Source organism: Leuciscus leuciscus, assembly GCF_965113295.1.
Source record: "Leuciscus leuciscus genome assembly, chromosome: 15".
Taxonomy (NCBI): Eukaryota; Metazoa; Chordata; class Actinopteri; order Cypriniformes; family Leuciscidae; genus Leuciscus; species Leuciscus leuciscus.
Window position 1 is genome coordinate 20,550,270 of NC_138739.1, and position 24,871 is coordinate 20,575,140.

General features: G+C 36.3%; 2 protein-coding genes across 2 annotated transcripts in view; both read left to right on the top strand.

Moving 5' to 3' along the window:
• Nucleotides 1-24,871, top strand: part of LOC309475587 (uncharacterized protein) — a 454,091-nt gene that overhangs the window by 174,711 nt on the left and 254,509 nt on the right. The window contains exon 7 of the mRNA XM_082138405.1: nt 23,338-23,442. Within this exon, the coding sequence (XP_081994531.1) occupies nt 23,338-23,442 (105 nt within the window). The remainder of the gene's footprint in view (nt 1-23,337; nt 23,443-24,871) is intronic.
• Nucleotides 169-9,445, top strand: LOC309475661 (NLR family CARD domain-containing protein 3-like). The gene is made up of 5 exons (XM_082138566.1): nt 169-257; nt 4,185-4,287; nt 4,389-5,035; nt 5,241-5,384; nt 8,798-9,445. Exons 2-4 carry the CDS (start codon nt 4,200-4,202, stop codon nt 5,325-5,327), a joined length of 822 nt encoding a protein of 273 aa, XP_081994692.1. The 5' UTR covers nt 169-257; nt 4,185-4,199; the 3' UTR covers nt 5,328-5,384; nt 8,798-9,445.

Genomic DNA, 24,871 nt, shown 5'->3' on the forward strand with positions numbered 1-24,871 from the left:
GGATTTCCCACCAACTCTGTTTCTGTATTGATGAATGCTGGGTAATAATAACCTTCTGGTTTGATGATGGTTTGACCCAAATGATAAAGACAACTGTGTTCCTGATAGATTCCATATGTCTTTTTTTATGTGTGATTTAGTTACAAAGAGCAGAAGACTACAGTAAATATTGGAGCAGAATTTACACGATGGCAAACTCTAAAAGCACAGAAGGGATTGAAGAGTGATGTGGAACTGGCATCTTTTCTTCTCAACAGGTAGAAACACAAGAGACCACAGTTTACCTTGCACTGTTTAATTTACAACATTAATAAGCTTCCATGCCAATGCCAGTTGACCTCATCACTCTAAACTACTAAAGTTAATGTTAATGTAATAGCATATGATTCCATTGTCTTTAATACAAGCAAGGCTAATACTGTCATAACCTCAATATAATTAAACAATTTGATTTTGGATCTGTGGGTCATGAGACATAAGTCACGAGACAACGGTGTAGACATTTGGCTAAAATGGACTTACTGTATGTTACTTGTGTAATTAAATGGAATGCATGTTACAGTAGCCTATTTATGTCGCTTGCGAAAGTGGGCAAAAGCTAATCGCACTGAAAATGACAGAATCTTAATAGAATGGTTCACATCTTGATCACCTTTTTCACCCTTGATGAGTTTTCATCCCTGCTTTTTAAATGTGATATGTGATTTCATCTTCTGAATCAAGTTTGACCGTGTTCAGTGGCCCATATAAAGATGAAAATATTAATCCTATTGAACATTTCTTTAATGTAAAATTAGTGCCTTGCAATCAGAACAAAAATTTAAGTTAAAGTACTTTAGACCCAGTTAGCATTAGCAGGCTGAAGAGGAAATGTGTGTAGCTAAATGTTTTTGATGACACTGATGTGTTGCACTTTCGTCAAGGTGAAATGATTAAGCACATTTATGCTTGCCTTCATGTTGAGTTACAAAATAATAATTGCTTACACCCCAACAAAAAAAAAAATCCCACTATTAATGTTAATCTCAAGAATAGTCTTGTATTGCGTATGAAGCTGCTTCTATGCACCACATATTTGTTCACAAAGTACTTTTATCCTCAGATTGCTTTGGATATATTAAAATGTTTTCTGGAAACACAGCATTGTATTTTAATTTACTGCAAACACTGGCCAAATTTATTTTGCTAACAGGGTTCAATATGAGAAATCAAACTCAGAATTCCAGAAGTACCGCCTCCGTAAGGAGTTCAGTGAAAATCGCCTCTGGATCTTCCAGGTAGGAAAGAATTTCATAATTTTTTTTTTTTATATTTAGATTATAACAAATATGAATATGTTATTGAAAAACTGTCAAATTGTCTATTTGATATATATATATATATATATATATATATATATATATATATATATATATATATATATATATATATATATTGCTAATTAACATTTCTTTTTTAACCCTCTGGGGTCTGAGGTGTTTTCTGGTGTTTTGACATGCCCTGCCATATTAATGCTTATTTCTGTTACTATTAATAATTTAATGGCTAAAGTCTGATTACACTGTTAACAGAAACTCTGCTACAATAAAGTGTGAGCAGCATGTACATAAAAGTTAGTAATTTTGAGAAAATGAAGTGTACGCTGGGTTTGGGGGAGAAAAAAAAATCACTGAAATAAGGCCTTAAAACCCATACTAAATATTTGTTCACAAAACTTTTGGGAACTAGATTTTGTAGCCTAGAATGTTTCCTTCAAAACGATGTGAAAATCCTGCGACCTCATTCACCAAAAAACAATATATTGATTTAATATTTTTAAGATATATTTTGTGTCACAAAAGCTGAAAGCTCGGAGCTGTGAATCATCATGAATATTGGTCTGTCACGTTATTCAACAGACTGATCTAAACACAGAGACTTGAACAGTAACAGACCTTTGTGCTATTCCTGAAACAGTTCTGTTCAACATCCCTGTCTTTTACCATGTCATCTGAGTAAAACAGTTTAAAGAGACTTGTTTGAAAGTTTGAGTCTGCAGGACTCACCAGTGGCATCTGGTCCCTGTAAAAACCTGGGAACATTTTGATGTATGCACGATTTAGGGAGGAAATCTAATTGCGACCTTTCTGGTTAAAATTGCGATTTGCAATTTAACATAAAAAAAAAAAAAAAAAATGACAAAGAACACCAGGTTTGTTGTGCCTACTTTAGGGATGCACAATTTGGCCCAAAAAATTGGTGCTTATAGATCGGTATGACTAATAATGATTATTATGATTTCTATTATTGTTAGTACTGACTAAAAATATAACAAATTTTAATTATTACTGTAGTAATAACACAATTTCATTATTAAATTAAAAATACATTATTTAAAGGAGAACTCCGGTCAATTTTAACATTGAGCTAATTTTTTTGTAAATTTGGAGTGCTGTCAATACAGAGAACAACGACAAAAATCGGTGTTGCCTACACCGTGTTATCCTCTTTTTAAAATTTGCACCCTGTTGACTTCAATGGGGCAAGTTTTAAACCTGCTTTTAGCCTCTTAACATCCTTGATGTGTCATTACAAGTGCACAGGTCATGTGAGTGATTCCTTCAGAGTGAACACGGGTGAATCTGACTGCAGTAGATGTGAAAGATATTAATAAAAGTGATGTTAATTCAGCCAGTGCACATACCTGTATTTAATTCCTGTTTTCGGTCCACAGTAGTCGATTCTCGAGTTCACGCGCGTGATCATAGGTAACTAAGCAACTCGACAATCGACTACTGTGGACTTCGACCGAAAACAGGAAGTAAATACAGGTATGTGCGTAAAATTGACCGGAGTTCTCCTTTAAGAATAAATATAATAATATTGTAATTAAAATTTACTTTACAAAAAACTTTTAATTTATGGGAAATACTATAACAATAAATTAAAAAGGAACACTTCAGTATAGAAAATTACATGGATTATCATATGTTTACTTAAAAAAATATATATATATATATATTTAATTTTTTTACACAAAATAGGGTGGTATGAACATTATTAATCACTAAAAACACGTTATGTATGTTTCATTCATACTGAAAGCCGAAGGGCACATTCGCGCAGAAAGTCCTAATAAGTCTCACAGACGTAAGGTCTCCAGGAAACCTCTAATGCAGTTATTGTTGTAGCTGAATAAAAATATAGAAATGCTTTGGCAGTAAATCTGACAATAAACCCACAACTGCGACAATGTATGGTTTATCTGTACACTTCAAGCCATCTCGGGTATTTTCACAAGAATAAAGTATATTTATAATGCAATGCTAATCGACATAGCATTAATTACGTATAGAATACAAAATAATATATTGTCTACCTCATTATAAGCCACTTCAGATTCCAAATGGAAGTTATTTCAAACACTCGACTGACGTTATGAAGTGAGTATAGAGTAAAAACATGTAATGTTTGCTGCATTTTGCTTTTCAAATGCACATCGTAAATGACTTTAACTCACATAGCTGTTTGTTTGTTTTCTTTACTTTACAAAAGCACAGAGTTTAGTTGTTATTTTGAGTGTACAGTCTGTACACAGATAAAAGTAGACCCTGATCAGTTTTGAATGATGTATTACTTATTTCTATATGACAAAAAATTATTGAGTATTTTAAGTTGATTTTGCTGCTATGTGGAAAAAATCCACCAAAATCCGTTGGCACGTTCGTCGACCCCAGAGTGTTAATAAAGATATTTATAATAATTTTTACTTCAATAGTTTTTATTTCATGCGATGTTCTAAAAATCTCTATTTCTATTCTTTCTATCCTATACTGTTTATTCATATTTAATATTGGTTTTGAGCAGCTTTCATTTTAGAACACCAAAAATGATATATTATGTTGTGTTTTTAATCTCACAAATGTATCAAATAAAAAGACTATTATTATTAAAAATTAACTAGTTTTGTCTATTTTATGTTCTATTCATTTGTAGTTAAATGTCTCACAAGCACAACTTCATTAATGTATTTGCTGATTGTCTAATGTTTATATTAATAAGCATGAGCATATGTTTAAATTTTTCTACTTCTTTTTTTTACATACTTTTCGGATCTTGAGAACAAATTAATCGTATTTCTGAAAAATGAGCTGGAAAAGTTTAAGATAATATTACAAAAGGAGAACACACAATACTTTGTGCAGGACTTCAATGAGGGCATGTGTAGTATCAAAGAATCAGCTCTTGATATCACGCTCTACTTCCTGAGAGATATGAAGCACGATGACCTTGCAGAGTCTCTAGAAGGTAAGATGCTCATGACATAATCTGACATATTGTCACTCTTATATTTTTAAGAGAAAAAAGGGTAAATCCCTTTGTGTTTTTGTTCCTGTTTGTGTATTTAGATGAGCTTGTCCTCATTCATCAGGGACAGCTAAATGGTAACCTGAAGAGGAAGTATCAATGTGTGTTTGAAGGAATTGCAAAGCATGGTGACTCCACACTTCTGAATAACATCTACACAGATCTCTATATCACTCAGGGTTGTAGAGAACAGGTCAATACTGAACATGAGGTCAGACAGATTAAGGTTGCTTTCAGGAGTGCAGACTCACAAGAGATACCAGTTCAATGCACAAATTTGTTTGAAGCACCTGAACAACACAAGGAGATCAGAACTGTACTGACAAAAGGAGTTGCTGGCATTGGAAAATCTGTCTTTGTGCAAAAGTTTATTGTGGATTGGGCTGAAGGAAAAGAAAATCAAGATATTACTTTCATATTTCCTCTTCCATTCAGAGAGATGAACTTAAAGGAAGAAGAACAAAGTTTGATGAGCCTTATAAGTCAGTTTTTCCCAGAGATAAAAGGACTGAATCTTGCAAGAAATGATAAATTTAAAGTCTTGTTCATCCTTGATGGATTGGACGAATGCCGACTTCCTCTAAACTTTGAGGGCAATGAGACTTGGCGTGATGTATCTTCACCAGCCTCCCTGGATGTTCTTCTGACGAACCTCATCAAGGGAAATCTGTTTCCTTCTGCTACTGAGGTATTTGACTTGTTTGTGAGATTATTTTTTAAATGGGTGTTAAATAATGTATTGCAATACTATCTATTAAGTTAGTAATATACTAATATACTCATCAAGAAGCAATTTGTGGTCCAGACTGTACGTTCATATGACTCGTCCATTTTGCATTTGTTTTTTTGTTTTTCTTACAATGTGTATACATTGACAAGCTATTTATTTCCAGACTCAGCCAGTGTGCAGTAACAGAGGAAAGCTGTTTAGCTCTGGCTTCAGTTCTCAGTTCAGACTCCAGCAGTCTGAAAGATCTTGACCTGAGCAATAATAATCTGAAGGATTTGGGAGTGAAGCTGCTCTCTGATGGACTCAAGTGAGTTGATGTCTAGCATTTAGGTCTCTGGGCCTTTTGTTTGACTCCATATTCAGTCAAGAGTTTTTGTTTGAAAATATGTTTGAATTAATTTGTGTAAAATTCAGTTTCTTTTATGATTTAATATTCAGGTAAATTCAAGAATAACTGATTAATCATTTAAATGTTACATTTTCATTTTCTGATGTTCATTCTTGTTCTAGACTTTCAAACTGCAGTATCAGTGAAGAAGGTTATAATACGTGAAATCTCAGATGACCATACAGTGATTCAGAAAGTTGCTTGTCATGTATGTTGATAAACATATTTAGGCTTTTCAGTGTCTAAATTGCAGATTAGTATTATTACAAAGAGCTGACGGAAGTGCTATTTCAGTGCGCCGCACACACACAATAATGCAATCTGACAGCGTTTCCAGCGGCGGCCCAGGCTTCTATACACACACACACACACACACACACACACACACACACACACACACACACACACACACACACACACACACACACACACACACACACACACACACACACACACACACACACACACACACACACACACACATTATTGTGTGCGCACCTGTGGGCGTGAATTAGTCCTGGCTGCAACACGGTGACGTATGCATCTGTTCAACTAATGAGAGTTTTTAGATAGGTTAGTCCGTATGTGCTTTCGGAAATCTAGTTCAATGGGCAGTATTATTTATAAGCTTATTTATAAAAACAGAATGTTTATGATAACTACTAGTGATTAAGTTGAAATTGTGTACAAAGCTTAACAGTGACTGTAACTGTATTTTAGTTATGGGAGTGGTAGCCTATATGTTGAGTTTTGATATTTTTATAGGGCCAGTGGACTTTTATTTACTTTTTATTGGCTATTATTGATTGATGTTTGGGCTGGTTTTGTTACACAGACCTGACAACCCTGTCATTGATCTTCTGTGTAAAAGTTGGATAAAAAAATTGACATGGTAAATAAAGTTTGCATTCAGCTGTAATTACATATATGTACAGAAAGTGGTCACAGATCTATTGACCTGTGTCTCATCTAGCCAGAATAGTCGACTTCCATCCACCGACATGTTGACTGACTATTTAGATCAGCGCTTCCCAATCTGGTTCCTGGAGACCTATACCTACCAGTTCAGTTCCAGCTCTGGTCCAACACACACGCACACACGCATGCACACGCACACACGTCTGTAATGATCAAGTGCTCCTGAAGATCTTCATGAACTGCTTCATGTGTGTTTGATCAGGGTTGGAGCTGAACTCTGTAGGAAGAAAACTCTGTTTGATCTGGAACAGGATTGGACACCACTGATTTAGCTGTATCTAAAATCTGATCATTTGTGCTTTTAAGTGAAAATACTACATTTTAGGTTCTCGTTGTTTAGTTTACATGAAATGCTCTGTACATACCGGTAAGAATTAAGCTTGTTTATTGCAGTTTGTCTGTTATTTAATGCATGACTAACAAACACACCACAAACAATTCGGCATGTTTTTATATCAACGACCATTCAAAGACATCTGTAGGACTATATTCTGAAGCAATTTGTTTTTCAACCAATGTTTAATTTGCTAATATTTTATTATTTTATAGTGTAGCCGTCTGACTTTTTTTTACATAAGAAATCATAAACAGAATCATATATTAACCAAAAGCCTGTGTGTATTGTTTTTTAAAAATGAACTCAAAGATTCTCAAGCTGTCAAGAGTGAGGCTGAGCTTTCGAGTGTGCTAAACCCCATTTATTGGCCTGCCTGATGTATTTTTCTTAATGTGCATTATTCAATTTAGATTTATAATATTATATTCTATTGATCCTCACTGTTCGTATGGGAACAAAATCAATTAAACAGTTGCAAAATTATTAAAGTTGTATGAATTAGTCAGCGAGTATTGACCAGGTCAAGGTGACCATAGGTTTAAGTGATTGTCTCAAAAACTCTTCTGATCAGAGTGTTGCAGTCGATGTTTGGTTTAATCTGATCATCTGTTAATCTGTTCTAGATAAAATAGAGAGGTTCTTGAATGATGCATGATGGGTTTGACAAATACCACTGTTGAGGAATTCACTTTATTTTACAGTGAATCTTTTGTGTAGAGTAGAAATCTGACTTACAAATAATGTATTTTCCCCATCAGTCAACTACATGCAATAGTAAACAGGAGCAAGACGTTTGTCCACTCAACAGAAACCACATTCATTTGGGTCACTCTTCCACTAAACTAACCTGAAATAAACTCAGACCACAGCAGTTTCACTTTAACTCAGAAACTGAGCTGAGAGTGTCTAAAGTATTCAGTGGAAACATGATGTTTCTTGCAAGAGTAAAAAAACCCTTATTTAACTGTTTTTATTCCAGCATAAAAACTGTTTTGATGGGAAGTCATACCGTGTTAGCAGAAGAAGGCGTTTATAAGCTCAGACTTCAGAAAAAAAAAAAAAAAAAAATTTGTGATTGGTCACTATTTTTTCGGTTCTTTCTTATGCTTCATTTAACTTTTTATCACTTTTAAAATTCCAATAGTCCAAACAAAACTGTCCAGCAATTATGTTTGGAGTTCATGTTTTATGATAAAGATACTGAACTCATTGAATGTAATTTAAGATACTTGAACCCAAGATACTTGAACTCCTCCACTCACAAAAATAGCTTTGTGTTGTTATTTTCATTTCTCATTTGTTTTGTTTTTTTTGTAACTGAGTTCCAGTAGACCACATCCTGTAGATGTTTGACAGTATCTCAGCAGACATAAACTGACCTTCATGTTCTGTGCACAGTTTAATGTAAATGTGTATTTAGAGAGAATCTAAGGAGTTTTTTTTAACTTCAGACCTCAGATTTTACTCTGGTCTTCTCACAGTTAATGCTCCTGGTGCGCCCCCTAGTGACTAAACATGAAAACATATCTCTTTTTTCTTCTTACTGCTGCATGCATGAGGAGGGTGATCGAGGATTTTAGTTCATTTTAGTTCATTTCATTTCATTTTTAAATTTTATTCAAAAATGTATGGTCATCAGCTACTTCCTAATAACCTTCTTAATAGAGTCAAAAATTATTACATTTCAATATGTAAATCTTGGCCTATTTAAAGGAGCTGTATGTAAGATTGTGGCCAAAACTGGTACTGCAATCACTTTCAAATGACTGTAGAGCGGTGTATCCCCTCCCCCTCCCCCTCACAAAATTCACAAATGTTGAACTGGTTTCACAAACTTTTTCAGTAACCAAGAGAAAATCAAAAGCATTAAAATTATCATGACAGACAGTAACTGGGAACTACTGGTAATACAGGTGTAGATTGAGAAAAGACAGGACAAAAATAGTTTTTTAAAGGTTTATTTTGTTCAGTGACCATTCAGCATTAACAGAAACATGTAAATTATGATTTCTTACAGGTGGAATTAAGAAAGAAGAAGAGGCTGCTCAGATCATAGATGGGTCCTGTTAGCAGAAATCTGGCTCTTCAATAAAAAGCCTACAAAAATACTGATGAAATTGTGATTAAACCAACATAATGAAGTATATGTTGAAGTATATGTTGCTGATCTTAAATCTGATTTAGCAAATCAAAATTTAGCACACACATATAACAAATGAATTATACAAACAGTATACTGTCTAAATTGTAAGTTAAATCATTGTTTCTTAGATGAACAATTTATTTTATAAATTTTTCATACCAAAATGTCAGTTTACATTTCTATACATTATATACAGTACATCTTAAAAACAAGATTTTTTTATTTGTTTGAAAGATTCATTAGTTCACTAGCCATATGTAGACTTGAAGCTTAAAAAAAAGTTTAATAACCCATTCTCATATCACTTTATGTAATCATTGTCAAATCAAAGAGTTGTTATTAACATGGAAAAGCCACACTATTGTCAAATGATGGAGAGAAAACAATTTAAATGGGAATGTCCACACTATCAGTATTAGACTTTTAATTGTTAGAAAAGTAAAATCTTTTTCCTCTTTATAGAAAAGCATGTTGTGTTTAAAATGTGCAACCAAATTGAATACAAATATTACTTCACTTTTATATATGACTTTATTTATGTGCTTTTATCTTTATTTTTGAACGAAAATGTGCAGACAGTAAATAGGGATGAGACTGGGATTTGATTCAGGACAGCTTTGGACACATGTCCGGTGTGCACATTTGATTTTTATCATAAACACATTAGCATAAGGAAATCAAATCTGATATAATTATAGTGTTTATTGATTTAGGATGTAATGCTGCTCCAGTCTTCTGATATAATGTAAAACTAATCTGCAGTTTGAATTCATCACATGTGAAGAGTATATGACCATCAGCCAGGCAAAGTAATGATGGAACCAAAATCAGTTGGACAGGAAGCTTTAGATTATATAATTTTAAATTTTTTATTTTTACTAAATATTTTGTAGTATACGGTATATTTTACTTATAGTATGTATTTGTTCGTCTTGCAGGATTTATAACGATATGTTGTAGAATATTAACACTCCAGTAGGTGGCGGTAAACACATGTTCAGCTGGTTCAAACCCACCAGTAAAACCCAAGAAGAAGAAGAAAACGAAAGTAAGTAAGAAAAATACAAACGGAGATAACAAAAACGTTGCACATTGGATTTGATGCATGTGTGTCCCCGAATTTTAATTAAGCACCAACCAAGTTTAATATTTTCGGTCATTTATTTATATTTCATCCACAATCCATACCAGCGAGAGATTTTGAGAATTTTGGTGACGCGCGCTGACAGGCCACAAGCATAAAGGACAGAAAAAAAAAGTTTTTTTTATATACTTATAAATTCACTTTTTAATGGACAAGACTGTAAGTAAGTTTTGATACTTTCTCGATTACAACTAATTGGGGGAATAAAATATGAATTCTTTCGCTTTTTTATACTATATGTAAGTGTGATTTAAATTTGAATTTACAGAAGGCCGGAAGTTTTTATAGGCCTAAATTCATGAACATGAAATTTATTGACAATTTATTGAACAAAATTTCTCTTAGGTTTTTCTACATTTCGCTTCCAGCTTATGCTGTTGCTTTTGTTATTCAAAATTGAAAATATTTTTAAACCAGACGTTTCCAGCTAGACAGGCAGATAATGTGAACGTTCGTTCATGTAGGCCTATTTGTTTTGTGATTAAATATTTACAATTAAATATTTAAGTCAACATCTTTATTGAAGACACTTTTTATCTTTAAAAAGGAACCTACATTTGTCGGTGAAGAGTGGCTAGTCAAAAGATGATGGCCAACCAAACTTAAAGGACAAGTTCACTTTAAAAAAAAACTTTTGCTGATAATTTACTCACCCCCATGTCATCCAAGATGTCCATGTCTTTCTTTCTTCAGTCGAAAAGAAATTAAGGTTTTTGATGAAAACATTCCAGGATTTTCCCCCATATTATGGATTCCAATGGGACCCAAACGGTTCAAGGTCCAAATGACAGTTTCAGTGCAGCTTCAAAGGGCTTTAAACGATACCGGACGATGAATAAGGGTCTTATCTAGCGAAACGATCGGTCATTTCAAAAATAAATAAAAAAGTTTAAGTTTTATAAGCACAAATGTTCGCCTTGCTCTGTTCTGTGATGCGCGTTCGTGACGTCACATAATACGCAATTACGTTGAAAAGGTCAAGTTTGAAAAATTTCTGTCCTGAAGAAAATGTTATTTTTGGCTTTTTAATATTAAAACACCCACGATACGCACACGAAATGGGCATTTTAAACGATAAACTGACACAAATACATTTGAAAATGTGTATATAGTCCTCCTTCCGCACATTTGTAAACACGTCAATCGTGACCTTTTCAACGTAATTGCGTATTACGTGACGTCATGAATTTATGGGTACAGATTGCAAAAACGGAAGGCACGGTTTACAAATCTGAGAGTGTGGATTAGGAACTCGTGGGTACGGTTTATTAATTCGTCGGCACGATGTGTTAAAGGCACACTATGCAAGAATTGTACCTTAATATAACAGCTTCAAAGTCATTTCGGTGGTAAACAAACTCATAGTGGGGCGAATCATCCTGGTAGTAAAGCTTAGGGGGGACGCCGCTGGAAAAACCAGCAATGCAAGTTTGAGAGGAGCACCCCCGACAAATCTCGCGAGAACCACGACTTGCTTTACGGCAACGACGTCACATACATCAACAACAACATGAAGCACGAAGACACTTGCGCAAATTTTAGACGTGATTCTTGGAAGACTTGGCGATGGAAAAAACAAAGAAAGCGCGGTCGGAAGAGTGTAGGAAAAGGAAGAGAGAATCTGACCGCGTGAGGAACTGGACAAGAGTCCCATAGTCCCAATCGGTCAGGCTTTCAGTCGTTGGCGCGAGCTAAAAAGCAGCACTGTATGCAATCGCGATGCTGACCTGGCGATCTTGTTAAAGGCACACGGATGCAAGAATTGTGTTTTTGTCAAACAGCGACCCCTAGAGTCGCTGTGGAATACTTGCACTGTCATAAATGATGATGGTGATATGGATAGGATTATGATAGGATAATAATAAGTTTATGTCAAGTGTTAGACTACTTTATAATAATAAAGTAGCCTACTGCGTTTGCTGGCTTATAACATTTTTACATGACTGCAGCTAAATCACAAGTAAATAGCCTATAGTCTAGGGCTCTAGGCCTACTGTATAATTTCATTTGTTTTTTGATAGTAATGTAAACATTACAAAATGTCAGATGACATCAATAAAGTTAAATGTACGTCGCATTATTTCATAACATTGACCGTAATGATGTAATTAGACATGATTATTCCAATTTATCGTAATAGTTTGCAAATTGTGCTCATTTACACTATTTACAACCTCTAGGCTTATTTACGTCCTGATAATTATGTGAGATATTGACAACTGTTCTCATGATAATCGCAGGAATCAACATCAACAGCGTCGTTTACAAATAAGAGTATAATATAATATAATGAGTATAATTTAGGCTATGTGACCTGTGGTGTTATCTCGACAAAGCTGTATGCATCACGGTAGTAGTCAGTCATTTTCGGGTGTGATGTCCCTACCAAATGCAACTCTCATGAATTGAATTAATTAATTACATAAAATCATTATCCAGAAGTTAAAAATATCTTACTGTAGGCCTATATCAGCAGTTAATGCTGTGCTTTTGCGACATATTTTTGTCATGATAGCCATGGGTATGCATTTTAATGTTTCTGCTTTGAGTCTTATAAATGGCAAAAATCTAATTTTAGTTCGAAAAAAAATTATAGGCTACGTGAATAATGATCATGTGATGTGTATTTGGCTCGGAAGATGGCTTAACAACATACTCTGCCGGATGGCAGGTTTAAACAAATCTGATTACATCGTAACCTAGCGCAGTGGTTCTCAATTCCAGTCCTCGGGACCCCTTGCTCTGCACATTTTGTATGTCTCTCTTATCTGACACACTCAGTTCAGTTCATGGAGTCTCTCCTAATGAGCTGATGATCTGGTTCAGGTGTGTTAAATAAGGGAGACATACAAAATGTGCAGAGCAGCGGGTCCCGAGGACTGGAATTGAGAACCACTGACCTAGCGCACGCAGACGTTGTTATCGCGCATCTAATTTTATTCACAATGGCAGTTAAATAGCATTCAAAGATCTGCCTCTGCTTTAAAACACTGATTGAACCAACTCCGATGAGAACTAATGGCTTGTCTGTTCCATATACCCCTGGTTTCACAGATAAGATTTAAGCAAGTCCCAGACTAAAATACAAAGTATTTAACTGAAAGCAACTGAGATATCTTAAATTAAGTCAGATAGAGACTTGAGATCTTTTGTCTCAAGATACACACCAGTAATGTTTTTTTTTTCTTTTTTTCTCAAAGGCAAAGGCACTTGCATGTCCTAATTGAACTAAGGCCTAATCTTGGCTTAGTCTAAGCCCTGTCTGTGAAACCAGGCCATTGTGTTCCAGTTAATTTGTTTCACCACTATACAGACAGGACCAACCTCATAAGTTTTATCACCAGTTTTATCACCATAATATTTTTTCACCAGTCTAAAAACGAATAAAGAAGAAAGCATGTTTTTCATTTTTCAATTACGAGTTAAAAAAGGAAAAAGGAATTGCAAAAAGTACATGGACCGATGGGTAAAAAAATGCAAGTGTTCACAGAGTTTTTTATTTATTATATTATCAATACTTTGCATTTTAAAATAAACTTCTACATGTCTGTTCAGTTGTCGCAAACTTCCTGTCGCAAGCACACGCTCTCAAGTGGCCAAGACCGCAATGTGGGTATTGGACAAGGCATCTAATATTCAATCTCTTTACGTGGGCAGAATAACGCCCCTTTTCTTTGATTGGTCAGAGAAGATGAAACCGTGTCATCCTAAGTTGTTGTTCCTAAATTCCACCTAAATTACAGAATAGCTGTATGAATTATTAATGTGGTTATTGCAACTACAATTCATCTTATTCTCAACAAACAAACGGACTAACAAACGGTATTGAGGCAGAGCTAGACAGGGCTTTATTCTGTGTAGACATAAATTCACTTATGGCTAACTGTGTCAGAGATATAGGCTAGGCTCTTACAGGTGTTTATATCAGAAATATTAATGTACCTTGAATCTTCATCCATACATTGCCCATTAGTCTACTTCTTTGGCCTGTTTGGTTTAGCTGACCAACTCTTGGTGGTGGCTGGTCAATAGAGGGCCACACAAACAAAACAATGATAATAATTAAAGGGGTGGTATAATGCCCTTCTCACAATATGTTAAATAAGTCGTTGATGTCCCCAGAGTGTAAATGTGAAGTTTTAGCATAAAAAAACCCCACAGATATTTTTATATAGCATGTTAAAATTGTCACTTTTTGAGGGTGAGCAAAAACGCACCGTTTTTGTGTCTGTTCCTTTAAATGCAAATGAGCTGCTGCTCCCAGCACAGAGGGTGGAGCTTCAAGAGCTTGTGTGCTCTTCAAGAGCATATGTGTAATCTTCCAGTCATTGATTAGCATATTATGTCATGATAATCTATGAATTGTGTTCAGGGGGCGGAGTTTATGTAAATTCTAGGGTTGGTGAATGATGTCACTAACCCGGGAGGAATGTCTGTTGTCCCTACCAGCCGTTTGTTGTAGTCCTTAAAAAACGATTTCTTTAAATTATCTTTGAACTTTGAGCATTGTATCTTTGCAGATGTTGTTTATGCTCAAACAGCAACATTACACACTAACTAAAGTTAAAAAAGTTAAATCATAATCAACCACCCCTTTAATATTATATAAATTTATATAAACTATATTGATATGTGTATGATATGATAGAAAATCATCTTTGCAAAATATACACTTTTCCTATATGACCCCTCTGCCTGTCCACATGTCTCAAGTTCAGCTCTGGGGCGGCAGAGAAATGGCCACAGAAGGCGGGTTTATAGCACTTTAGCCAATTGCTGTGAACATTAAAAGATAATGACATAAAATTTTGCCAATCGGCCTCCTAAAATCTTGTCTGAAATGGGCAATGTTCTTTATCTCCCCAAACGAGCCACTGCTAATGTCAGGACTATCTATGGGTTGATTAAATCAACCAAGGTAAAAATTATTACAATGGCAATCGGGCATGTGCCAGTCTGTTTGTGTATGCTGTAAGGTTAAGGCAGTGGTCTGTTGGCATCTCTATGTGGTTCAATTTGGTATTGCATTTTTCTACCCCTGAACGAAAAAAGCTAGCTGAAATCTTGCTTTCTTTTTTAAAGTGAAAAAGGAGCCATTTTCTAATTTTTCTACTTTCAATATTAAATAATAATAATAATAATAATAATACAACTTAATGAATGAATGATACATGTATTGAGGGGAGCATTTGAAAATAATTAAATATATTGTGAACTTGAAACAATAATCAAATGTCAAAAGAATCAACAATTAATAAAACATTAAATATGATTGTAAAATTATACTAAACTGCAATAGAGAATGTAACAAACTAGTTCAAGTTCACTTTATTTATATTGCCTAGCACATTTACAACACCCACCAGGCTGACCAAAGTGCCTTCCAGAACAACCAGGTAAATAATAAAATAATACCTGCATAACAACACATAAAACACAAATAAAAGCAGCAAAGCCTAGAGCAACCTTAAAAAAGTATCAGACTCAAATATAAAATGGTAAAACAGAAGTGGCAAAGCAGTATCAGACTTAAATATAGAATGGTAAAACAGGAGTGGCAAAACAGTATCAGACTCAAATATAAAATAGTAAAACCAACCTAAGAATAGAGATCAATATGCTAAAGAAAACGGTTAGGTTTTTTACAGAGACTTGAAGGTGGACAGGGTAGGGGCCGTTCTAATCTCTAGAGGCAGGGTGTTCCAAAGTCGTGGCCCTGCCACCGCAAATGCAGGCTCCCTCTACGCTTGAGTCTAATGCGAGGGACTGCCAGCAGAGGCTGGTCGTTGGATCTTAGGCTTCCGAACGGAGTGTAAGGATGAACAAGTTCAGAGAGATAGGCAGGAGCTAGGTTATGTAGAGATTTAAAAACAAAGAGTAGAATTTTAAAATCTATTCTCTGTCGAACTGGCAGCCAGTGTAGAGATTTGAGAATCGGAGAGATGTGGTCATATTTGTGACGCTTATGAATAAGTGTGGCCACAGCATTTTTGACTGAACTGAAGACTAACAATTTGAGAACTTAATATACCGCAATATAAGGAATTGCGAGATGATCCTCACTGCAGAACACGAAATCCAGATCCAACTCCTCCCACCTTACATATACCTAAACCTACCCATCTCCACCCCCTGATCCCTAAACCCACCCCTAAACCTACCAATCTCCACCCCTTATACCTGGATCTAACTCCGCCCCCTGGATCTCATGTACTGCAGTGAGGTGCTACTGGGAATTGCGGTAATCTAGCCGAGACATTAGAAATGGCCGTTCATGCATTTATAGAGTTTTTTTCTAGAAATTCTCTACTTCTCTAGAATTTTTTGTCTCTCTACAAACTGGTTTAATTTTTTTCCACTCAATGTTTTTAACAGTGTAAATGTCTATTCACTAATTAATTTATATTTAGACCCATGACTTTATTTTATGTTACAGTGTTTGTTGTTGTTGCTAACTTTAACTGCTAACATTATTCATTATTTTCTTGAATAACTGCCATGTTATTAATCTCAGGAACATATTGTCATCTCCAGGTCAAACTGAACGACTGATTGTTTCCACAAACCAGTGCTGATCTGTTATTAATGGTGGATTAGCTGCAGTATGACAGAGGAGCGAGGAAAGGACTCTCTCTCTAAGATGAGTCTCTCAGAGAAACAGAGGTAAGACTGAGTCTGTTTCACACAATCATTTTAAACTATACTTAAGTTTTAGATTCTTCCTGTGAAGAACAAAGCATTGTTTTATATTTGCAAATTCTTTGCAGAACTTCCTAATAAAAAACATATTTTGTGGCCAGTAGTTAAACATCTAAAATCTGAAAAGGATTTAGTCTAAATCAAATTTCCAGTTTCTCCTTCAGTATAGTGTTATACTGCAGTACTAAAATATGGTTATAGTTACATTGATTTTTTTTTTGTATTAAAATGTTTATAAAAAATAAGTTTACAGTTATGATTGTGCAAATGCCTCATCAGCATTCTGTCTGTAAAAAGAAAAGAGAGAGTTTGTGCCGTTATCATATTTAAACAAATGTAAGAGTTAAGATGGCGCCGCTGTGTTTGGCTGGCCGTTTTCCTTTGCTCTGTGTGTTATTGTGTTTGGTAATTTTGTCACATTTTGCACAGAATGTGTCACCACTGTTAGTATATGATCGCCAGACTCTTCTGAATATAAGGAATTATGTGGTTAAACCTACAACTCGTGGCTCCAGTGGACAGTCTAAGATGCCGCCACCATTACTGTCATCCGTACCTTCGCACCTGTGGGCGGCATGTGCCCCGCTTGTTACCTGCCATCAACCGCTACAGAAAGCGCAGCAGGCGGCGTGGGCGGAGAGGCGGTAGACTTGTCAGATTAAGAAGAGCCTACCTGACCTGACTCTGACTTCGGCATCTGATCCTCGCAGTCTCACGGAGCTCTCTCGAGAGTACGACGGTTACGCTGTGAAGTGTTCCTCAGAATACTGCTACCGGTGGCTTCAACCCATTGTTCCTGATGCTGAGTATTCACCTTATTCCGGGAGTAGCAGTGGGTGGCGCCATCCGCGTAATCTCACTTCCTGGTTTAGCTACTTAGCGCTTTGTTTGCCCTGGTCCAATCTGTTATCTGTCTTGATATAAGTAGATAGACTAAAATATTATAGCCAAATGCGTTGGACTATGGTTATTAACAACTGCTGCAACGTACTAAAGTACATTTCACTTGAAGCTTTTGAAACAATGCCACAATCAAATTATTTAATAGCTGTCTTTCTAATAGCTATTACTTAGTTATGAAGATGTGCACAAACACTACTACATGTAAAGTTTGAAACATTATTACACCACAGTTTGTTTGCTTAATCACCAGATACATTTGCAGTGTATAGCCAACAGATGAGAAAAAAAATAGCCACGAACTGGTGTAGAAAGAAAGTAGAGCCTCAACTAGATGAACAAGAGGGTAACGTTAGCTTAGCTAACTGCTAGCTGCAATTTCTTATGGTTTGATCTCTAACACAAGTAATGGCTGTAAAATAAATCCAGCGACTGAATTCTCTAGAGGACCATAGCTTTCAAACAAGGTATAGCATGTGTATGTGTCCTGTAGTGAGACCATTACAACATTAGATGTTTGTGGCTAATGTAGGCTAAACACTACACATCGGCCGGGCTGCGATCAGACAGGCAGACGGGTCATATAAACACCTAAAAGTCGTTTAAAAATTACCCCGAGAAACAGTGCATTGCTGTACTGTTGGTACACACGTACATAGCACATTTGGCACAAATTAGCTTATCTTATGTGACATTTTATCAGTGAGACTTCTCTGCAGTTCTCCTCGAAATTAAATGAGGGTCCGCTAAACCGGAAGTTGGTTTACAACGGAAGTACTGGACAGAAGTAAAAGTGGGCGGGGCGGAATAAGGTGAATACACATGCTTGCCGACGGCCCGTAAGGATCTGCAAACGGCATTCCGTAAAGGAGAATCTTCGCCCGCTTTCACGTAACGTTATCTCTTAGCAGTCTGGCCTCAACACATTACGTGTTGCTTTGATCAACACTAGATCGATAACTAACAAAACTTTCATTTTGAAAGATTTTTTTATTTCTCACTCTTTGGATTTTCTTTTGTTGACGGAAACCTGGGTTAAACCAGGTGACAACAGTGCCTTTACAGAGCTCCTCCCACCTCGGTGCTGTTTTTTCAGCTCCCCGCGAGTGTCGGGGCGCGGCTACTGTTTTTAAAGACATTTTCAAATGTCGACTTTTATCTATAAATTATTATTCTTGTTTTGAGCTACAGCTATTTTTAATTGAGTTTACACGCCCTGTGTTGTGTGCTGTTGTTTATCGTCCACCTAAATACAATAAGAATTTTATTCAAGAGTTTTCTGAATTTTTAGCTGATGTTGTCTCAAAGTATGACCAACTTTTTATTTGTGGTGATTTTAATATCCATGTTTGTTGTCCGTCTGATCAGTTGGCCAATGATTTTAAACGACTTTTGTCATCTTTCTATTTACATCAATTGGTGGACCGACCCACACATCTTATTGGACACAATTTGGACCTTATTATTTCTCATGGGCTCTCTATCTCCCTTACTGAAATATCTGAGACTGCTATCTCAGATCATTTCCCCATTATTGTTGAATTTCCAGTACCGTCTGTAGTCAGCAGGTCTATTGCTTCGCCATGTTATCGTCGTGACTTCCTCAACAGCTGAAGAATTTTCTGCTGCTTTTATGGACTCTGAACTTTATGCCCTTAGTGAATCTGTCTCTTCTATATGCCCTGATGGCCTGCTTTCATCTTTTAATTCCACCTGTTCTGAAATTTTAGACGTTATTGCTCCTTACAAACACAGATCTCCCTAAGTTAAGAGCAGATCCAGGGGTGGACTAATTATACACAGTACACACACATATCACGTAGACACAAAGTTTTATTTTGAATACCAATATCCTAGGTAGAAACCATAGACTGTATGGTAGAAACCCCAAAATCAAGAAAAACCACGTCGGACAGGCAAATCACGTGGTCTCGCGCATCCAGTCGCTCCGCTTCTGAAATGCTCCTGGTGTGAGTTGGCACCGCGTGAAGGACGGAATAAAACCTTGTCGCAGACGTAATGCACCGCACACGTGTGCAGTGTAAATGAGGGGTTAGGCAGCGCTGTAGACAGGCAGAGCGGAGATGGAAGAAGGACAAATTACATGTGTCTTTGGAAATATTAAGGGGCTGTCTTTTTGATCAAAGGGCTGTAAAGGAGGCAAAATCTAAATATTTGTCAAATATTATCACTAATAGTGGGCATTGTCCAAGGGCAGGCGCGCTGGAAGCTGTTTCATGCGAGGGGGCTGGGGGCTGGGTTGTAACTTGTAAAATATGTGACGTCATCACGTCATCAGTACAAATTTCTCTGTACTGTATAGCCTATGTGTTGTAGTCATTAAAGAAAATATTTATTTTCATATTTATGTTTAAATATTATAGGCTAATGTTATTTTTTATTTTATTTAATCAATGTTGATTATGAAAGTGAGCATATGCAGCATGAGAAAGATAAAGATACATCATGAGATGCAATATGACTGGAGACATGGAGTGGGTAAGACATGAGTTTTGTTTTGTAGAAATACTATTTTTAAGAGATTTTCGTTTTGTATAAATTGTATCTTAATTTTTATCAATGTTTTATCAACCAAATGCCTGTATTTAATAAATAAGAAGCAAATATATAGTAGACAATGTAATAAGGCGCTGACACGATCACTTGCATTGCATGTGATCTGGAGGGCGCCGAAACTCAGCTTACGTGCCTCACAGATTTGAGAAATATAGGCTATCTATTATAGAAAGCTTGAAATGTCTGGACGATGTCTTTTAAATGAAACTATTCAAAATGAAAAGAAATAGGCACTCTGATTATGTAATCCATTAATGTGCATTTCACATGCATTTCTCTCTGACGTTCATGGCGCGAGTCCGCATCGCCAACTTCATCTTTGCAGCGACACAGAAAACACAGTTTATTAATAAACAATTAAATGTCTCCTTGCTATTTTTGACACATTCATAATCATTACTTTTGCCGGTTATTTGTGGCAGCCATGCGTGCGGCCGTGCGCTTGAGTGCGGCTACGTACACGCTCATTATCCTGTATATAGCCTATTTAAGTAAAAAAATTAATATAAAGGGGCGAATTGTCCACTAATGGCTTAAATCAGTGGTTCTCAACCTCTCCTGCAGGGACCCCCTGACAGGCCATGTTTCTGTTTTAACCCTGAAATGGCACACCTGATTCAGTTAATTAAAGGCTTAATGAGTAGTTGACTAATTGATTAATTGACTAATTCCTACTCTTCCTACTCTAATAACTACTCATTAATTGAATCAGATGTGCCATTTCAGGGTTAAAACAGAAACATGGCCTATCAGGGGGTCCCTGCAGGAGAGGTTGAGAACCACTGGCTTAAATGAACAACTACTAGTTGACTAGAAAAAAAAAACTTTAGTTGGAGGCAGCCCTTATTCCACATATTTTCGAACCAGCAGGCCATTCTGGGTTGAGCGAGCGACCCTGAGCGGAATGAGCGAGCGGAGTGGAATATTCAGAAATGCGCTCTCCGCTCACGAGCTCTGATTGCAACAAAGCATGACAAATTCAAACTTTATTTCGTTTTCTCCGTAGCTTGAACACTCACTACATAAGGCATAAGAGAGTTAGTTAACGCTGTCCATTTATTTGTTTTTATTTCACGTTTTTAAAGTACAATATTATGTTAGTCCACAGCCCCCCACTTGGGGGTGCTGATGCTATGACGAGGGGGCTGCAGCCCCCGCAGCACCCGTCTTCCCGCGCTACTGTCCAAGGGTGATGTTTAATACAATTAATTCTGTCATAAACCCACATACTTGTTCTCTGACAGATGCCTCAGTCTCCACTTGTGAGAATTTTCTTCACTTTTTTATTAATAAAGTGGAGTCTGTCAGACAACTCACGACTAATAGTTCTGTAACTGATTCAGTTGTCACTGCAGCAAATTCCGCTGTGTTTGAACAGTTTGAACCAGTCTCACTATCATTTTTTAATGAAGTAGTGCAAAAAATTAAAATTACAAATTGCCCCCTGGACTTTGTTCCAACTAATTTGTTAAAAGAGGTTTTTACAACAGTTGGGCCTCTCGTGTGTTAGAAAAGTGTTAGAAAAAGTTGTTTTTATACAATTACAATCTTTTTTAGAAAATAACTCTTTGTTTGAGAAATTTCAATCAGGATTTAGATCGCGACATAGTACTGAGTCTGCACTGTTAAAGGTGCACAATGATATTGCCCGGTTTGTTGATGCCAAGAGCCCTGTTATTTTAGTGCTCCTCGATCTCACGGCTGCCTTTGATACAGTGGACCATGCAATCCTTCTGTCTCGCCTTAATCACTATGTTGGCATTAAGGGTACTGCGTTTCAGTGGTTCTCGTCATATTTGACGGACAGAACCTTTTCTGTAGTGATTGAAAACTCGTCCTCCTCTACTACTTCTCTCTCCTGTGGGGTGCCACAAGGCTCTATTCTTGGACCGGTTTTATTTTCGCTCTACATGCTGCCTCTTGGGTCCATCATAGCCAAGCATAACATAGCTTATCACTGCTATGCTGATGATTTGCAAATTTATTTGCCTATGAGTCCAACAAACACTGATGCATTCGGGTCGCTAATTGATTGCATTGATGACATTAAATTATGGTTTAGAGCAAAATTTCCTTAATTTAAATGAAGATATGACTGAATACATTTTATTTGATGAGTCTGCAACCTCGGACCCTAATATGCTAATTTCGAAGCTTAAACCGACTATCAGAAATCTCGGTGTGACTTTTGATAGTAGCCTGAAATTTTATAAGCAAATTGACAGTGTGGTTAAAGCTAGTTTTTTTCAGCTACGTCTATTGGCCAAGGTCAAACCATTTTTAAATCGTTCGGACCTGGAGACAGCTATTCATGCTTTTATTAGTTCTAGACTAGATTATTGTAATGCACTTTATGTTGGAGTATCACAGTCATCACTCAGGTGCCTTCAGCTGGTGCAGAATGCAGCAGCCCGTCTTCTAACTAACACACGTAAACGTGAGCATATTACTCCAATTCTTTTTTCGCTCCACTGGCTTCCAGTTTCTTTTAGAGTTGATTTTAAGATTTTATTGTTTGTTTTTAAAGCTCTCAATGGCCTCGCACCACCGTACATAACTGAGATGTTAACTTTGCGTCAATCAAACAGGGCTCTTAGATCAACAAATCAACTTTTGCTGGAAGCCCCAAGGACAAGGTACAGACTCTGGGGTGACCGGGCTTTTTCTGTAGCTGGGCCAAGCCTCTGGAACAAGCTACCTGCTGATGATATACGTACAATCACTGACTTGGGCCTTTTTTAAGGCTAAGCTTAAGACTTATTTATTTAGACTGGCTTTTAATTTATAGCAGTTGTTGTGGCATTTTGTGTTTTCTTTGTGGCATACATTTTGTTTTTATACTTTGTTTTGTGGCATTATATATTTTGTATATATATATATATATATATATATATATATATATTATTATATTTTGCATTATATTGTTGTCATTACATATTTTGCTTTATTTTTTATTTAATTTTTCCTGGAAAGCACTTTGGTTCACTTAGAGTGTTGTAAAGGGCTGTATAAATAAAGGTTGATTGAAGGTTGATTGATCCAACACAGATGAACTTCTGTAATGAAATTGTTTCTTCTCTCTTTGTGTCATTAGCGTAAGATCAGGCTCACATGTGTCCAGCTCTGTGTCTGTGAAGAGTGACCGGTCAAAGGATGGTGGCCTACTGAACTTCAGTGAGAAAAAGACATCTATCAAAAGGTATTTTTATATGTTTTACATTATTGAGTTATACTTTCTCTACAATGGTCTATGTGATGAAACTTAACTAACTAGTGTGACTGCAGCGAGCACAGCGCTTTGATGGGCGTCAGTGATGCGCGGGTCAATGTATATACAACCCGCACCCGACCGACGTTTTCAACTAACCTGCCCACAACTCGGACCGCAAAAAAAAAAAGAAGAAAATATTGTACCCGACCCGCTTCCTGACCCGCATTTTTTAAAAGTAGTAAATGCATAGCAAGAAGTACACATGACAAAACCAGCACTTTGGTCATCATCTTTCATTATTTCGTCAAATGTCTCCCACACTTTGTGTGTAGGCTATTTGCGGAGCTTCCACTCCCCAGTCTTCAACTTTTCTCTTGCCGCCTCCATCTCTACCTGCAGACTGAGCTTGTGCGTCATCTTCGCGCCAGTTATTCAGCCAATAAAGTGTAGGCCTATGTATTTCATAGAAAATTGTGGAGCATGTGAGCGGAGTGGAGCGGGAGCGAGCGGGGAGGAGCGCAGAGCGGCATTTTTAAAAGGACGGAGCGTCGCCCTGTTTCCCCCTCCAATTTTGCTCCGCTCACACCACGATTCTGAAGCATGCTCAGTCTAGCCTGACTCAGTCTACTGTCTACTGACTGCAAGATGGATTCTATTTTCAGTCAAAACTCGGCTCAATAATGGAGTTCAAAAAGTAGCCTACTTCAAAAAGGTAAATAAGAAGTCATACAGGTGTAATATAAAACGAACTATAATGTGGTAGAAGAAAACGAATGTGGAGACATCGTTTCAGTCAGTAAGGATTCATTTTGGAATCTAAAAAGACATCTCTCGAAAACATGCAGTGTGCTATGTGAACACGCTGGGAAGAAAGCAAAAGGTTAGTAAATTGAAAACGGTAACTTGTAACAAAGTGTAAATAATATTCAAACAATTGATAGGCTACAAGCCCATTTTTAAATTTTAATTCTGCGCGCTACGCAAAAAATCAGTTATAAGAATGTTGGCCTTATAGTTAATTTTGTCTACTTTTAAAACGTTTACGTATTTTATTTATATTATTAGGCCCATTTATTCGTTTTATTTTACAGCAGTTTGTGTGTAGGCCTACAATGGATATGGGATAAGCCCATTTAAATTTTAATCGTGTGCGTTGCGCAAAAGTTCACTTATCAAAATTCTGGCCTAATAGTAAATTTACTTAAAAAAAATTTATGTAGGCTATATTTTTGTTTATATAATTGTTATTTATATTATTAGGCCCATTTATTTGTTTAATTTTACAGGACTTTGTAGGCTATTCTTCTTATAGGCCTAATTTGTAATTTGAAATAAAACATTTCAATTTGAAAAATGCTGTTGTTGCTCATTAGTTCTTTAGGAGGTAAAGCTAAAAGTGATATATGTAGATTTTTTT

Excerpts from the sequence above, each read along its gene's own strand:
- LOC309475661 (XM_082138566.1), top strand. The coding sequence starts at position 4,200 with ATGTGTAGTATCAAAGAATCAGCTCTTGATATCACGCTCTACTTCCTG. Across the intron at positions 4,288-4,388 it reads CCTTGCAGAGTCTCTAGAAG|ATGAGCTTGTCCTCATTCAT; the intron begins GTAAGATGCTCA and ends TTGTGTATTTAG. Across the intron at positions 5,036-5,240 it reads TGTTTCCTTCTGCTACTGAG|ACTCAGCCAGTGTGCAGTAA; the intron begins GTATTTGACTTG and ends ATTTATTTCCAG.